The sequence below is a fragment of the Muntiacus reevesi genome, chromosome 4 (genome assembly GCF_963930625.1).
Source record: "Muntiacus reevesi chromosome 4, mMunRee1.1, whole genome shotgun sequence".
NCBI classification, from domain to species: domain Eukaryota; kingdom Metazoa; phylum Chordata; class Mammalia; order Artiodactyla; family Cervidae; genus Muntiacus; species Muntiacus reevesi.
In genome coordinates, this window is record NC_089252.1 from 149874989 (window position 1) to 149892169 (window position 17181).

The 17181-nt window shown below is 41.5% G+C and overlaps 1 protein-coding gene across 6 annotated transcripts in view; it reads left to right on the forward strand.

Annotated features, from left to right (window-relative positions):
• Positions 1-17181, forward strand: part of SLC38A1 (solute carrier family 38 member 1) — a 69940-nt gene that overhangs the window by 37921 nt on the left and 14838 nt on the right. For all 6 annotated transcript variants that reach the window (XR_010663062.1, XM_065934562.1, XM_065934566.1 and 3 more), the window contains 6 exons: positions 11201-11274; positions 12754-12846; positions 13169-13250; positions 14231-14313; positions 15803-15861; positions 15983-16096. Coding sequence is in view for 5 of the 6 variants with exons in the window: in XM_065934562.1 (XP_065790634.1) it covers positions 11201-11274; positions 12754-12846; positions 13169-13250; positions 14231-14313; positions 15803-15861; positions 15983-16096 (505 nt within the window). In the remaining variant the exon portion in view is untranslated. The remainder of the gene's footprint in view (positions 1-11200; positions 11275-12753; positions 12847-13168; positions 13251-14230; positions 14314-15802; positions 15862-15982; positions 16097-17181) is intronic.

Genomic DNA, 17181 nt, shown 5'->3' on the forward strand with positions numbered 1-17181 from the left:
AGCCCGTCAAGGATAGCAGGCTCCTTTACCTAGTGGTTATATGGAATTCTTTCGTCACTCAGGGGTTACAGCTTTGGAGTGTAATAAAGGCGGCATCATTTTGAAAGGTAAGGATCTAGGTTTGAGGAGAAGGGAAGCCAGTGATCCTTGTGGAATGGAAGGAGAGGAAGGAAGCCATGTCTCAAGTTAAAAATGGAGCGCCCACAAAACCCGCAGCCTTCTATCAACGACTATAGGCAAAAAACAGGAAGTGGTGGTGGCACATGGCTTTTTTTCTTGCTGGTACAACTTCCTCATTTAAACCCAGACCTCCTGCTAACTTTCTTAGCTTCTCAAAAGCATCAACTAAACTGGTAAACTCTATTTCTATCTGTATATCTCTTTTAAATACTTCTCTCTTTTTAGGATTATATTAGATATTATTTGATTTGATCACCAGTGATATACATTCCTTGCCTTAGACAAAGCAAAGTACCTAATCAACAGTGAGTCTAGTTTAAGAGAACTTTTGCACCACAGAATTTATATTTGCCTACGAGAAAAGTAATGGAATTGTACAAATAATTGATCCTCACCTGTTCCCTGCCCTTTAATTCTCTTGTTCACTTTGTAAATATTACAAATAATCACATGCTACTAGATCCTAGTGTGCTGGTCCTCTGACCCTCAGAGTGTTGAAATTTAATCAGAATGTAGTGACTAAGAAGTCCATTTTGGGACTGAATAGCTAGATGTTTCTTCTCTTTTCCATAAGTATTTCATGAGTTCCTTAAATTAAATAGGGATTATAATAATGAGCTTTGGGCTTAAACAGATGCACACCCCCCATAAAAGGGTTTGGAATAATGGTACTGGCATTTGAAAGATTCTTTATATTTTTTATTTTAATACTATTATTGTAAAAGTAAGATAATCATTAAAGGCCATTTTGAAAATGTATAAAATATTTAAAAAATCACTCAAAGTCTGTTAAAACAAGCTCGGTTATTAATACTTGGATATATTTTAATCTTAAGTTTTTTTGTCTTCTGCTAGGGTCTTGCTTTTCACCCTGGTATTCTTCTGTGGACATTTGACTTTGGCAGACAATAAAGCATGGTGGATAAAGACTCTGGAGTTCAACTACCAGAGTTTGAGGGCTACGATGCTGGCTTTGTGACCTTGGATAAAATATTCAACATCTCTGAACTTTAGTTTCCTTATCTGTAAAATAGGTAGTAATAGTACTATTCATAAGTAAAATACTATTAAGAGTGTTTCGTGTAGGGCTGACAGAGTGAATATTTAAATTTATTGTTCTGTTCAGTTCAGTTGCTCAGTCGCAGCTGACTCTTTGTGACCCCACAGACTGCAGCACACCAGGCCTCCCTGTCCATCACCAACTCCCAGAGCTTGCTCAAACTCATGTCCATCAAGTCGGTGATGCCATCCCACCATCTCATCCTCTGTCGTCCCCTTCTCCTCCTGCCTTCAGTCTTTCCCAGCATCAGGGTCTTATTGTTAATATAAATTTATTGTTAGCAGAGATCAACAAAGTGGTTAATTATACTGGATTCTCATTGAAGTAAATGAAAGCTCTAGGAGGTGCATTTGTTACGTAAAAAGTAATTTTGAATTTTTCAAAATATTTAAAATTTCCTCATGAATTAGAACAGCTTGTCCCTCTCTCCCAATTTTCAGGCGTGTCTTCTTCCATTCAAGCTCTCATCAAAAAGAAACTTCTGTGTGCCCTTTCCTCTCCACGTAAGCCTCTCCCACGGGCATCACTCCCCAGACCAGAAGCTATAGTGTACCACCCACTCTGCACGTACCCCCCAGACACCCTGCTTCAGACCATAGCCTCCTCAACTTCCCTCCAGGGGCTTTCCTTTGGATACTCCCCATTGTGCCTTGTATGTCATTTAAGACCTCTGTGCTTCCTTCCTTGTCCAGCTTAGATGTCACAGCCCTTCACTTAAACTCCTCACTTCGCCACGCCTGAAATTCCCTTCCACCACTGGTGCTGTGTCACGCTGGCCTGGAAAAGCACTGAACCTAACCACACAGATGAATGACATTTCAAATTCTTCCTCATTGGGCTCTCCAGCCCTTCCTTCATCCCCAGCAGGCATTCTGCTCTCTTCAGCAGTATTTTAAAATATGGATGTGAGAGTTGGACTATAAAGAAAGCTGAGCGCCAAAGAATTGATGCTTTTGAACTGTGGTGTTGCAGAAAACTCTTGAGAGTCCCTTGGACTGCAAGGAGATCCAACCAGTCCATCCTAAAGGAGATCAGTCCTGGGTGTTCATTGGAGGGACTGATGTTGAAGCTGAAACTCCAATACTTTGGCCACCTCATGCGAACAGCTGACTCATTTGAAAAGACCCTGATGCTGGGAAAGATTGAGGGCAGGAGGAGAAAGGGACAACAGAGGATGAGATGGTTGGATGGCATCACCGACTCAATGGACATGGATTTGGGTGGACTCCGGGAGTTGGTGATGGACAGGAAGGCCTGGTGTGCTGTGGTTCATGGGGTCGCAAAGATTTGGACATAACTGAGTGACTGAGCTGAATTCACTTCATAGAGATATTTCTTATATGAAGAATTGAGGGTGGAGTGAAAGAGTGGGGAGAGTCAGTGGAGATGAGAGGTGAATGAGAAAATGGGGAAGGTGGAGACAGCCTGGAAATGTGGAAGAAAGGTGGGAGGTAGAAGAGAGCTTGAGAGAGGCCAGCATCACAGGGAAGGACTGGAGAAAGAGAATTGGCCAGGAAACAGAGCTTTTCCTACACTTTGTTCAATCCCCTTGTCCTGGGGTTTTACATTTTCTTGCAAATATTCTGCTTCAATCAACATCTCTGTCTATGAGTTTGGGAGTGAGGGGCTGCGGTTTGGTGGGACACGATGTTAGGTAAAAGCAGGATGAGTAATAAAGACCACTTTCTGTCCAGCGAAGGAGTTTTCATGTGGACTATTCTAATGATGAGGATGACCAAAGTTTTATATTTTTTTAAGGAAATAATTCATTTGTTCATCAAATATTTGTTGGTACATTTTATGTGCCAGACACTCTCCCAGGCACTGGGGATAGCAAAGGATATAGAAACAGAGCTACTTGTGTGATAAAATAACATTAGAATGTCAGAATATTTTTCAATTCAAGAAAGCCTCCGCGGGTACCAAGTCCCAGAGCAGTGGTGATCTGACTCCACCGCAGGTGCCCGCGTGCATGCGCAGAGCCCCACAGCTCAGAGACACATGCATGCAGAACAGGGAGGAGTCCGCGGCCGCCTGAGGCCTGAGTGTAGGGATGCTAGTAAGAGCATCGTTTCCTGAGTGACTTGGTCTGAGAGAGAAACACCAGCTTGTCGTTGGCTTCTCAGGCAGGGGCTCTCCAGATCTCACAGGAAGCTGGTGAGGAAAGAACAGTAACAATTCACCTAGTAATTGCTTACTTTCACGGCCTCCTTTGTGATAAGAACGAGCTGTTCATTCCTCCCTTCTAGCTCTTCTTCCTTGACCTTGCTGTCCTCCCAGCCTCTGCCTTCTCGGATGAACAGCCCCTACTGGTGTAGAATGCAGTTGGTAAATTCTTCCCCTTGGCCATCCTCCCAGGAGGGTGCCCTGGCCCCGTGTTCCCAGAAGAGCACTGCTCGACTCTGCGTGGCTCTGGGCCCGGGGCCCCGGGGCTCTGCCGAGATGCCTGTGCCAGCCTTGGCTACCCCCGTGTTCTCTTTTCTTCTGAAAGCAGAACTGAAAAGAGACAGGAAATTACCAGAAGCCTAGCTTTTTCCTAAGAACCTGCAGAAAGGGCAGCGCCCTACGGTTGGGAGTGCAGGCAGAGGACAAGTCAGCCGAAAATAGGCCCCAGATCCACTTTCCTAGGACCAGCTCAGCTCCTTGCTTGGGCTGAACTGACTGCAAAAAGGAAGATAATAACTGCGCTCTTAAGGTTTGGGTTGGAGGACTAGGCCTAGGAATTCACAGGGTTTCAGCCTGTCTCAGCCAGGTGTCAGGATCTCTCAGTCTCAGGCCTAGCCCTTGATTCCAGTCACAGCACCCTGCCAACCAAGACCTTTACTTGGAAGATCCAGCTTCACACCCCCTCCCCGACCCCCACGCCCACACTTAGCCCTCCCAGTTAGGTGTGGACACCACTGCTCCTTGCTGAGCTGGCTTGTGGATTTGTACTAAAGAGGTACAAAATTAGTTGCTATACGAAGTCTGTTGCTTTATGTCACCAGCCTGAAATGCCATCACCTGGTAAGAAATAAAACAGGCATCTCTGGACATTATTTTTTAAAGAGGTTTTATACTCTCAACCAGGTTTAGATAGAAGAGGGGGGACTAGATAGTGTGGTCAACCTCAGGGCCCCTTTGGAGGAAAGGACATGGCAGTTGGGGAGGAATGTGAAGTTAAAAATAATTTAAAATATACTTATCCTAGTGAAGTAAGTCATGCCCTAACACCCTCATGAAGTCAACCAGAGGAAACAGACAGGACTCACTTTCACACTGAGAGTCGGTCAGGGCCCCACAGGAATGGCACTGGTTCAGCTGTAAATGCCTCCCTTCAGCCAAGTCTCACCTGGGCAGCGGTGGGGTCCGTGTCCCAGGTAATCACGCTGAGCACCAGCAGACAGTGTGGCAGGTGATTTGGTGGCACTGGTTCAGAGGTTGTGAGAAATAAACACTGAGATGGACACGCCAGGGGGCCAGAGCTTGTAGCTTTACACCCTGGGTACTCCAGGTGCAGTCCATGGACCAGCAGCATCAGCTTACCTGGGAGCTTGGGAGAAATACAGAATCTGACGTCCCACCCCAGACCTGCTGACTGAGAATCTTCATTTTAACAAGAACCTAAGGAGATTCAGATAGACTCGAAGCTTGAGAATAACTGCTTCAAACTCTGGCAAGGGAGAGGGCAGGGAGAGTCCTGCTGGGAGGCTTGGTGAGGATTCTCTCTTTTTTGAGAGAAGTGGGGCCTGGATGAGTTGAAAGCCCTCACCTGCCTGGCAGCCTTGAACACCCCCATCTGAGCTATTTCAGGATCCACAGCAGTGCTGGCTGCTTCATCTTCACCTCTTTCAAGGGCTCTGACGCTCAGTTGGAGGATGTCATATGATTTCTTGTTATATAGCAGGGCTGTTAAAAAGATAGTTTCATCTGCCTTAAAGTGCTATGAGGTTGGGTTTTATTTTTTTTGAAGGTATACCTTATAAAATTCCTAATTTAAATTAAAGGATGTAGGATTGGATGAATTTACCCAAATACAGTTGTGAAATCACCACTACAGCCATGGTATAGAACATTTCAGTCATCTTAAGCGTTGGTTCTATTTATTGTCACAGCTTTCCATTTCATTAGCATAAAATATTTTTAAAAATGAAAAATTTTAAAACAGTCATATAATCTTTGTATATATTATAGAAGAACAAAGAATCACAGTCCTATAAATATGTTTCAAACAATGACAGATAAATGTCTTTAAAGTAGACGTTTAGGTGTTCATTGTTTAACGTGTGAGACAAAATTTTCTTGCAGCAAATCGAGGAAAAATATCTCTAAATATATTGCCAGAGGACTGAAAATAGACAAATTTCATCCCAGGTTTCAAAAGTGGTGAAAAGTAGAGCCCAAACTTCATTCCAGAGCAAATTACTAAATAGCTTATTTATGTGGAATTTCTGCAGAAAATATTGCTCCATGGGGCAAATAAGTATATCCTAAGTAGTCATGCTAAACTAACTTATCTTTTGAAGAATGAACTGGTAACACAGGGAATACTTCTTAATACTCTGTAATAACTTACAAGGGAAAGAATCTTAAAGAGTGGATACATGTATATGTATAACTGATTCACTTTGCTGTACAGTGGAAATTATCACAGCATTGGAAATCAACTATACGCCAATAAAAGTTTTAAGAAGAGTGAACTGGTAGGTCACAGGACTGGCTTAAGCAGAGTGTACCTTGATTTTTGTAAGATATTTGGCAGAATCTCACATGACTTAAAAATGAGATTCTAACCTTTGTAAAGTCACTTATTCTTAGCTAAGAGTCTGCTGTGTGCTGTGTTTGATATTGTAAGTACAGGTAAATAGCACAGGCCATGAGTGCATGCTTAGTCACCCACTCGTGTCTGACTCTTAGTGACCTCATGGGTCGTGGTCTGCCATGCTTCTCTGTCCATGGAATTCCCCAGGCAAGAATACTGGAGTGGATAGCCATTCCCTTCGCCAGAGGATCTTCCTAACCCAGGAATTGAACCCACGTCTCCAGCATTGCAGGTGAATTCTTGACCATCTGAGCCACCAGGGAAGCCTTAGGACAGGCCATGGCTATGAATTAAACCATCATGGCCTGTCTTACAGTCCAGTGGCGGAGACTCATAATAAAGCAATAAAACAGAAAGATTCCTCTGGCTGCTGGATCCAAGAAAATCAAGAAAAAGGAGACATAGAGATTATCACAGCTGCCCAGAAATTAAAGATGATAGTGACTTGGATTTGAGTAGTGGATGTGGAGATAGGAAAAAAAAGAAGTGTATGTATGGATTGGGGTTATATTTTGGAGGCAGAAATGATCAGACACTTGCCAATAAATTAGACACAAGGGACGAGAGAGTAGATGAGAAGTCAGGGGTGATGTCTGCTTGGAACAGTTGTCTGGACAAGGGGCCACTTTCCAGACGGTCTTGTTCCATTCAGAATTAGAACCATACTCAGGATGAAGCTTGAGTCTTCTTAGGTGAAGACTTGGATGAAGGCAGACTCAAGATAGAAAGCTGGATGAGGTAATTGATACATAAGTAAAAAGGATCAAGAATTTAAAAAATATCGGGAGACTGGAAAGATATAAGGTAATGAAAATAAGTGCAGACCCTTATACTTGACTTTTCAAAAAGTGCACAGGATGGAACCAGGAAAATTGGCCTAACAGCAGTTCCTACCAGAAACTCAATAAGAATGAAAAGTGTGACCTGCTTCCGTAAAAATGGAAACCAAAATAGGTCGCCTTAAAAGAAGCAGGGTGTACAGCACAAGTTAATAATCTTATTGTGCTTTGCACTTGTTGGACCAAAACTAATGTGAGACCATCATGCACACAGCCATTAAAAAGGATGGATGAACAGCTGAAAGTACTAGAGATGTTCAAGTCAACGAGCACCGTCTTAAAATGAGCACTGTAAAATGAACACCGTTAGATGGACTCTGAGTTGGAAGAAGGGTTAGATTTCAAGTGGGTCTGGAGGGTAAAATAAGGACCCGCAGCACTGCTTTCAGCTCAGCCTCAATTCCAGTGTGCAGCGCTTTCCAGAATCAGGATGTGTTGAACTTGTATCTCCTGACAGAAGACCTGGCAGACCTAGATGCCTTTGTGCTGGCACAGAGCAGAGAGTTCTCCCATCCTGGCTGAAAAGCTGGGCAGAGTAGTCTCTCAAGGTCTCTCCTGAGTCCAGGAGTCTAGAATTCTGTTTCCTAACCAGCCTCTTGGTTCTCAGGGGACAGACAATCTAGTGGGATATCCCTGCAGCATGTTTACAAAGTGTCGCTGATGAGGGTTCTCAAAATTCCTAACCACCTTCTTCACAAGACTGACCCCCCTCCACTGCTTCCCCAGGGACTGTGTGCAGTCATGTTCTAGATCCCCTCCTCTTCCAGGCTGAACATCAGTCTGGACTATTCATACCTTGCCAACTGCCTGGGGCTGAGGCTTGCTTCCCACTGAAACAGGCCTTTTTCAGTGAGCAGCTTTTGCCCCAGCCATATGAAAACTTTTGGTCAGTGGTTAGCAATGGGAAAGGTTTCCCAGGTGGCGCAATGGTAAAGAACCCCCCTGCGGGCTCAGGAGATGCAAAGAAATGCGGGTTCAATCCCTGGGTGGGTAAGATTCCCTAGAGTAGGAAATGGCACCTCACTCCAGTATTCTTGCCTGGAAAATTCCATGGACAGAGGAGCCTGGTGGACTCTAGTCCACAGGGTCTCAAATAGTTGAACACGACTTAGCACCTGAGCATGCACACACATAGCAGCATGAAAGCTTATATGACGCCCAGGTGAAATGAACAACATGATTCACTTCTGTTCCTCTTAGTTCAGGAACACCAGTTTATGTTTCTCCTCCAGGAAACCAAACTATGTGTCCAGTTGTTTACTTGGACAAATAGGGGCACAGGTGAAGTCGCTCAGTCGTGTCCGACTCTTTGTGACCCCATGGACCAGAGTCTACCAGTCTCCTCCATCCATGGAATTTCCCAGGCAAGAGTACTGGAGTGGGTTGCCATTTCCTTCTCCAAGGGATCTTCCTAACCCAGGGATTGAACCCAGGTCTCCCACATTACAGGCAGACGCCCAAATAGGGGCACAGATATGCTCAAAACAAATGTTCAAATAAGTCATCTTTGTATCTCAAGTCACTCTTCCTGCTCTTTCTTCTAGACGCCAGCTTCCACTGGAGCCTCTTAAACTGTTCTGGGATATGTGATAACTAATTAGGTACCTTATCACTTCTTCTAAGAATCTAAATAGGGAGGTGAATTTTTCTAAGTTTTAATCCCATTAGTGCTAGATTCTGTTACAGGATAAAACAGTCTTAGAATTTTAATATATACAGAAGTTGCCTCTTAGTGACAACTTAGAAAAAGCTTTTTGCTCTATATTAGCTTTCAGTCTTGGAAGGGAAGGTGTATATGTTGGAAGGGATGGAGAAAAGGGTCTTCAGGGATTGGCTGTCAGACTTACTATGGGGTCATTTGGTTGGGGTTGTGGCCTGATGGCTCTCAGATATGGGAGCAAGGGGCTTGTTGTCATCACTGTGGAAATGACGTCAGTTTGCCAGTGTTAAGTGTGGGGAAGAAGATAGCTGAGTTTCCTGCTGAAATCTTCTCTGATCAACCCTTTTCTCCCACTTGGAAAAGAAAAGGAAGCGATATCATGCGTGCGTGCTGAGTCACTTCAGTGGTGTGGACTCTTTATGACCCTGTGGACTGTAGCCCTCCAGGCCCCTCTGTCCGTGGGATTTCCCAGGCAAGAATACTAGAGTGGGTTGCCATTTCCTTCTCCAGGGGATCTTACCGACTCAGGGATAGAACCCAAGTCTCTTGCGTCTCCTACACTGGAAGACGGGTTCTTTACCACTGGTACCACCAGGGAAGCCCTGATACAAGTGCATCGTCTCCAAAGAAAGTCCACCCAAGAGAAAGGCAGAGAGGCAGCTGGTCCGAGAACACCACGTGGTCCTGGGGTTATTAGCTGGGGGAACAGATGTTTCCTTTGAATCTTTCTTTTGCTTCTGAAGACCCAGTTCTTCTCGGCTGAGGGCCTTTGGTTAACCATTAGGTAGACATTTGTAATTATCCCTCCTACAAGGTACATATTTTGAAAGGTCATGCTCTTTACTCAATAGCTCGGGGCCAGTGGTAACATGCACCCTTCTCCCCAGCTCAGTCCCATGAGAGTCAGTTGAGCAGAGGACAAAGTCACTCCAGAAGAGCACATGGCTAATCCTCAAATTCTGCCCACTCAGCCCCTAGTTGGGAAGCCCAAGCTCTCTGTGCCACACAGAAATAAATCCTCTGTGGCCTGGCATGTGTGGAAATTGCCGTTTAGGGTTCAGTGTCACCGTGAGTGAACTCGGAGTGAAACTCAAGGCCTGCTTCCTCAACATAAATATTATCTCCCAAGATGAAACAAAGATCATAGCATAGTTGTGTCCTTTGTCTTACTCTGTGGCATATCAAGTCATGTTCCGCTGCTTATCGCAAAGCTGCTCCATTGCTTAATAAATGCTTGCTCTCAGCTTTTCATGTCCCTCAACCAGAATAAGTAATAAGGGACTTACCCTCTTATTCACCCTCTTACTCCGAGATCTGAGTCAGTATATATCCAGATGCACTTCCTTACAGTCATACATAAATTTCCCTTTATTAGCTGGTCAGTTGTACCTTCACCCAAAGGGTTAGGTTTTCTGATCTTTCTTCCAGTATTTGTTTTACCTCTGCCGAGCCCTGTCACTCTTTCATGTTTTCTGGCTAGTCTCTGGCCGTTCATCTTCTCTGCCCTTGACTGTCTTTGCCCCCCACATTTATCTCCCCATGGTTGAAACATGGGCAAAATAAATTGCTGCAAGACGGGAAAGCTCAGAAGCTGTCTTTCTGCCTGGGGCAAGGGCAGGCACCTGAGGAGGTGACATCTGAGCAGGGGTTCAGCAGATGTGCGGGATGTGGGGTGGTCTGGGAAGAGGCCGTTGCAGAGAAAACTGCACAAGATGCCCAGCACTGCCCAACAGTACTTGGCAGAAAAATAATTGCCTTAATTACTCAGACATGGAATCAGTTGCACGAATGCGTTGTTTCCGGGACATTTTTCCCAACATCAGGAAGTGAGTGGTTTCATCTCAGAGACTGGAATTTTGTTCTTGTTAATAAATAAGCTTTGTTTGCAGTTCTTATGTCTGGTTTAACCAAATGATTCCGAAATCTATGTCATCTCCCACATCATTTTTAACTGTGCTTTTTCTTGAGGAAGGTTTGGCAGTGAGCCAGATGTACTAAAACAAAGACATGAGTTCATCATTCAACAAAGTCTTTTCATTACAGTTGATTGTCAGAATTTTCCCATCCATTAAAGGAGGTTCTTTTAAGAGACACTGGGAGCAAAAAAAAAAAGTGAATTATCTCAGTGGTTTAATTTATAGATTCAAAAATAGCCATAGAGTAATTAGATGGAAAGAACCCTAGACACCATTTGCCTTTATATTATAGGCAAGGAATGTAGGAATGGGAGACCTCAAGCAAGGTGTCCAAAATCATGTCACTGACCTAAAGGTCGCTTCATGCCTTCCTCTCTCAGCCCCCACGCCTCCCTTCTCACACTTCCTCTCTCAGATATCACAGAAAGTGTACCATAGACCACAAAAGCTTTCTTTCACAATGTTGTTTTAAAAGTCACTTCCATTGAAATGATCCCAGAGTGCCATTTATATTTAAGCTCAAAATTATGTAAAAGATTTGAATTCTTGGAGTTACAGTCCAATGAGCAATTCTTTACTTGGTAGAACATTTTTATTGAAGATGTTAAGGAGGGTGTGACTAATAGGTTCCAGTATTTGGGTCCTATCAGTGAATAGTGTTAACCTATAAATCAGCCTTGACCTTTCTACAGTTTAAGGTCAGAGTTTTTATAGTTATCACAAGACTTATTTTCTTTGCTTTAGGGTACTTTTGACTTCAGTAACACTGCTGTCTATATATTCAATCAACCTGCTGTTGATCTGTTCAAAGGAAACAGGTAAGCTGTTTGTAAAGCCAGAGTGATAAATTCTCACAGTGACATTTTGAACAAGTGATACTCTCCCTGTTCAACAACTTGTTTATTTAAAAAAAAACAGTGCTTCAACCTGTTGTCACTGGAAGACCTATAGTGGTATTTACTTATTTACTTAGAGTAAATACAGGAATATATAAATGCACTTGTTATGAATAGTAAGCAAATAACATTGAAATTTATTTTTTTTTATTTTTTTAACATTGAAATTTAAAGAGAACCCTCAAATATACTTGCTCTTCTAGTTTAAGATGACTTCATTTTAAAGACCTTGGTTTTTCCTTAAGTATTTATAAATTCAGACCAAGGATCCCATGCTTTTATATGATAGGCTCCAAGGTTTTAAGAATAAACAGAGCCTTCATTCTCTTTTGTGCATATTCCAAGGAGAAAATGTGACTCCCAAGCAATGTGGGCGTCCATGTGCTGTGAAAAGACTTCAGCTTCTCTGGGCAGTGTTATACCTGAAGTGTTTATTTTCTATTCCTGGGACACTGGATTATGTTTGTAATACTTTGACTTTTACGTTAGCTAAAACCACATTGGCCAACCATTACTGTATATAGATGACTCCATTTAACTGGAACATTTTGTAATAAACTGTGGATCTAACCGTTGTCTAGTTTAAACATCAGTCTTATGAAAGAATAAACAAAAGTTTAATTATAGTCTAACCCAATTTCTTTCTGTGAACCTTTTGAAAAATGTGAGCTGAACTGTTACAAAGAAACATAAACCCATTTTTTAAATGAATGGTTTAACATTTTAGTATTTGTTGAGATGAGCCGGTTGAAGACTTTAGAATTTTGCTATAGCCAAATTATTCTCTTGAAAGAGTTATCTGCTACTCTCTTTTGTGAGTGTCAAATCTCTGAAATAAAGATCAAAATTCTAATGTTGTAGTTATTACATGTTTTTATGTTATTATATTTAGAACCCACAAGGCATTGTTGGAATATCATTAATCCTTGTTAGCCTCATCAGTTCAGGTAATTCGTTCAAAAGGAACCTTTCTTCCCAGCCATCAGTTTTTATTTTTAAATCAAATTTTTATTTTAATGATATACACCAGACATGAGAATAAAATTAGAGTAGGAATTTCCCCCCAGTAAAGTAGGGAGATTTTTGAGATAATTAAAATAAAAAATAAGGCTTATGACCTAATCATTTACTTGTAATGCTTTTGTAGCCTACCTGAAAAAAAAACTGGTGGTCATATCTGATATTTGAAAAAGTCAACAAGTTAAAAAAAAAAGGTCAACAAGTTGTTTTTGTTTTGTACTGAGAATGCCTTAATCCTTGCAAAGCCAAGAAGACTATGTATATGATTTTTGAAAAAGACACAGTAACTTGGGGAATAGCCAATAGAATGGTGAGGTCTTGGCTATTTTCAATGTAGGGAACTCATTGTTTTCTCTGTTCTCAACGATGGTTTTTAAACAGGCTGCATGGTTTATGAAAAGCTGGGAGAACAGGTCTTTGGTACAACAGGGAAACTCATCATCTTTGGAGCCACCTCCCTACAGAACACTGGAGGTAAAAAGATTGTTTTTTCTATCCATTAAAGTTGTGAATGTTATTACTATTTTTTCCAATCTCAGTGGTTGGGTGGCCACATGAATTTTAACACAATCCAAGCAGTATCATTCTCATTGCTAAAATTGTGCGATGAAAGTGAAGCGGAGACAGTAGTCACTTACAACCACTTACACTTACAACCAGGGGTACTTGGACAGTGTCTACAGCCGTCTTTATGTCCTACTGAAGGTTGGTCTAGAGACAGTCTGGTCACCTTTTGTATAGCTTGCAACATGAGCCTCAGTATCTTCTTTCTAAAAATGTTCTCATTTTCTTCTAGCAATGCTGAGCTACCTCTTCATAGTAAAAAATGAGCTACCTTCTGCCATAAAGTTTCTAATGGGAAAGGAAGAGGAATTTTCGTAAGTTATAGACTGTTGTTTAAAAAATAACTAAAATGTTTTTAATTGAAATGTGGGCTAATAACCTAAGTTTTTGTTTTATGAAGACTGCAGAAGCAGAATTTTTCCTAGTCTGTTTTTTCTTGGTTTGTTGTTTCTGGGGATATATTAATGAAGGAAGCAAGGAGAACCGTTTGAATCTGAGCATTTAAAAGATAAATTCATCAGCCGCGCTATAGACGCTAAGTCCTGCAACTTCCCAAGAGCTTGAAATCAACATCTATTTTCTGTGAAATAGAACAGATATGGAGTATTTTTAACGCTGAAATAGAACATGCAAAATTAAGACCCGAGACTCTTCCTTAAAGAAGAGACAGAACATTTTGGGAGCAGAATTGACATGAACCAACCTCATTAAAGATGTAGCTAACCTTGGGAAATGTTGCCTCTGCACTTGGCACACCATTATGTTTTGTCTACCTCTTGTTCAGCAGTTCTTGTCGTCTTAGTTCCTCTGTCTTCTTTCAAGGGAGAATTATAGAAGCCAGAGTTCCTAGTGTTCTAGCATCAGGATTCAAGGTCAAATACAAGCGATTAGGGAGAAAGCAATGCCTACCTGTGGTGACTTATTTTTTGACAATATTCACCAAGCCAAGCAAAAACGAACTTTCTCTTTAAATAATTGATAAGACAAGTTGTAATCTGACAGAATGTAATGTGTGCATTCAGCTTTGAAGTCATATAAATAATTCAGAGGGATGGCACGCTTAGCCAGTCGGGGAGAGCAGAGGAAAAGCAGTATCTCTTTCTCAGTCACATGGAAAGAGAGATGATAGTAAATGACTAGTGGTTGGCTTAAAGTGTTTGGATAAAATTAAATAATAATTACAATTAATGGTAAACATTAGTAATAATTTTTTTTTTAATATTGTGAAATTTTACATGTGAGAAAAAAAGTCACTCTCTAAGAAAATGTGGCTATCTGCTTAAATGCCTTTCAGAGCCTGGTACGTGGATGGCCGCTTTCTGGTGGTGGTAGTTACCTTTGGCATAATTCTCCCTCTGTGTCTCTTGAAGAACTTAGGTAAGATCCTGCTTTTATCACAGTCTCTACAGCACTCAGATGAATCAGAAACCTAATAAAAACAAACAGCTTTGCTCCCTACTTTGACTTGCAGGGTAAAGATTGAGTAAAAAATTATAAGTATTAATGAGGCATGACTTTAATAGGGGATAAAAACACTGGCTCGTATGTGACTTTGTTAGCAGTCCCTCTCCTAAACCTTGGAGGGGTAAAGGGGGTCCTGCGGCCAGCAGCAGAAAATGCTCTGTCTAAAAGCCCAAAGTCCAAAAAATGGAATTCTCCTCATAGAAGGTCTTGCACACTCTGGTTGTTTAGATGGACAAAATTTCACATCTAATACAGACAGAAAGTGGCTTATATTTTTACCCAGAGGAGAAGGGGACGACAGAGGACAAGATGGGTGGATGGCATCACCAACTCAATGGACATGAGTTTGAACAAGCTCCAGGAGATGGTGACAGACAGGGAAGTCTGGCAGTCCATAGGGTCCCAAAGAGTAGGACATGACTGAGTGAATAGACAAAAATTATATTATGAATCAGTCTTAAATGATCAGAGTTTAACCAGTCTCAATGATTTGCCTCACTGAAGGGAGAGAGAGAAATGAAAAGTGGTAGATAATCACTAAGCCGTATCCACTTGGTTTTGACATTTTTGCGTGTGTGCTTATGTTTGGAGACAGGAATCCCTGATGTTATGAAAATTTCATGTGTGAAATAATGCAGCCAGACCTCTATCCAGTCCAGTGCCTCTGAAATGCATTTCCTTATAATTCTGGGCTCATTCGAGGGAGACATTTCAAGTTCTTACCACACCTCTGTAGCTGTTCTGTTAGACCTATAAGTAGATTTTTTTTTTTTTTAAAGGTACTTAATTTTCTGGTTTCTGAGTCTATGTTCAAGCTTTTCTGTGTATATATAGCTCTTTTTAGTGCTAGTGGAGAAAGACTCTTCTCCCCCAGAGGTGAGAACTGTGCAGCCCCCAGAGACCACTTAACTCTGCCTTTCTGGAGCTTACGGTGCTCAGAGATCTCCCAGGCATTCTAAGGGGAACAAGATCGAGTGCGTCCAGGCTCGGTTTATCCCTAGAAATCACTTCCTCTCTTCTGTGCATATTCAGTATGTACACAATAAGTACATAGTCAAGAACTACTGAATGGATCAAGGAGTAAGTGGATTTGGCTATAGGAATTCATTAGAATACAGCAGCAGAGACTTACAGCCAAATTTGGGAGGCTCTTTTCCCCTGGATTCTGGAAATCTGCATTCTCTAGTGTGTCAGGCAGAACTGGAATCAGAGCACATACTACTGTATTGTTTTAATTTAAAGTCACCATTTTTTGCCAAATAAGATAGCCCTATCAAATAGAAAATCTTATATTCATATTAGCACATATGGATGTTATTGGAACCGCAAACTGGGCTTGAAATAATGCATTGAAAGAAGTGATGGGTAAAATAATAGTAATAATTCTTTAAATTCTTCTTAGGTTATCTTGGCTACACTAGTGGATTTTCCTTGAGCTGTATGGCTTTTTTCCTAATTGTGGTAAGTGCTGGTTGAAATGGTTGGCCTGGTTTTGCCATAGTGTTGCTGGGTAAGAATTGTGCATTATTGGGCTTCATTTGATAAAGTTTGATTGTTTCTCCTTTATTTTTTTTAATTCCAGGTTATCTACAAGAAATTTCAAATTCCCTGTTTTGTTCCAGAGCTAAATTCAACAAGTCCTAATTTAACAAATGCAGACATGTGTACGCCAAAATATGTTACCTTCAATTCAAAGGTAAGTTTCTTGTCCTTTAGACATAAAAATAGGAGTGTTTTTACAAAGGAAATTGTGTTTCTTAAACTTGTTTTAATTAAACTGTCTTTGATGCATTGGTTCTCAAAGGAACAGGGTACCACAGTTTTCAAATGCCACAGTCCATTTAATGACCTTGAAGAAATAGACAAATCATGTGTTTCATGCTCCCTTTTACCTGGTTTAGTGTAGAACAACCTAAAGTATTCTCTGTGAAAACCTCTTTCTGCACAATTATCTCAGCTCTGCTGTTTCTTATAATTCTTTAAAAACAGATTAATAACATCCTTAGCCCACTGCTTCTTCCTTTCTTAAAATTAGTTTTTTAATGGAAGGATAATTCCTTTACAATGTTGTGTGGGTTTCTGCCGTACAACAACTTGAATCAGTCCTGACTATATGTATACCCACTTCCTTTGAGCCTCCCTCCCACCCATCCCCATCCCACAGCTCACTGCTTCTGTCTCGTGGTGACAGAAAGGAATACCTCAAACTTCCCCAGCTTGTACAGTTGAAATATAGACCCTACCACAAACTGGCACTTAAGGAACATTCATACAACATATTGGGGAAGGGTGAACTATGGAAACTGTCAGGCTTGGATTTGAATCCTCAGGCAAATTGTCAACCCCATTTGTAAAATGATGATTCTATTGTGTACCTTACAGGATTTCTTAGAATGTGCCTGATAACTTTGCTTGGGCAAAATTATGGCATGAGAAATGTTACTTTTCCCTTCTCTGCCAGCTTCTTTTTGCATAAGAAGTTACTATATTAAATTACCTTTTTCTAAGAAACTAATTTAGATTGATCTCTCACCTGTTCTCGTTAAACTCTTAAAGGTACACCAAAGTAGTGAAGTAGTTTTCTTTTAAGAAAGTCATTTTCTTTTTAGATGCCATATTTAAGCCTGACTGACGCACCCTGTCACAAAGCACAGAGCAGTGAAATGAAGGTGCATGTTCTGGCTGTGTTGCCTCGCCTGTCTTGGAGGGAGCCAGGAGAATAGCACTGGTCTGTCTCAGGATTGTGGGCGGAGACTCAGTGAAATAACAGAGGAAAGTGCT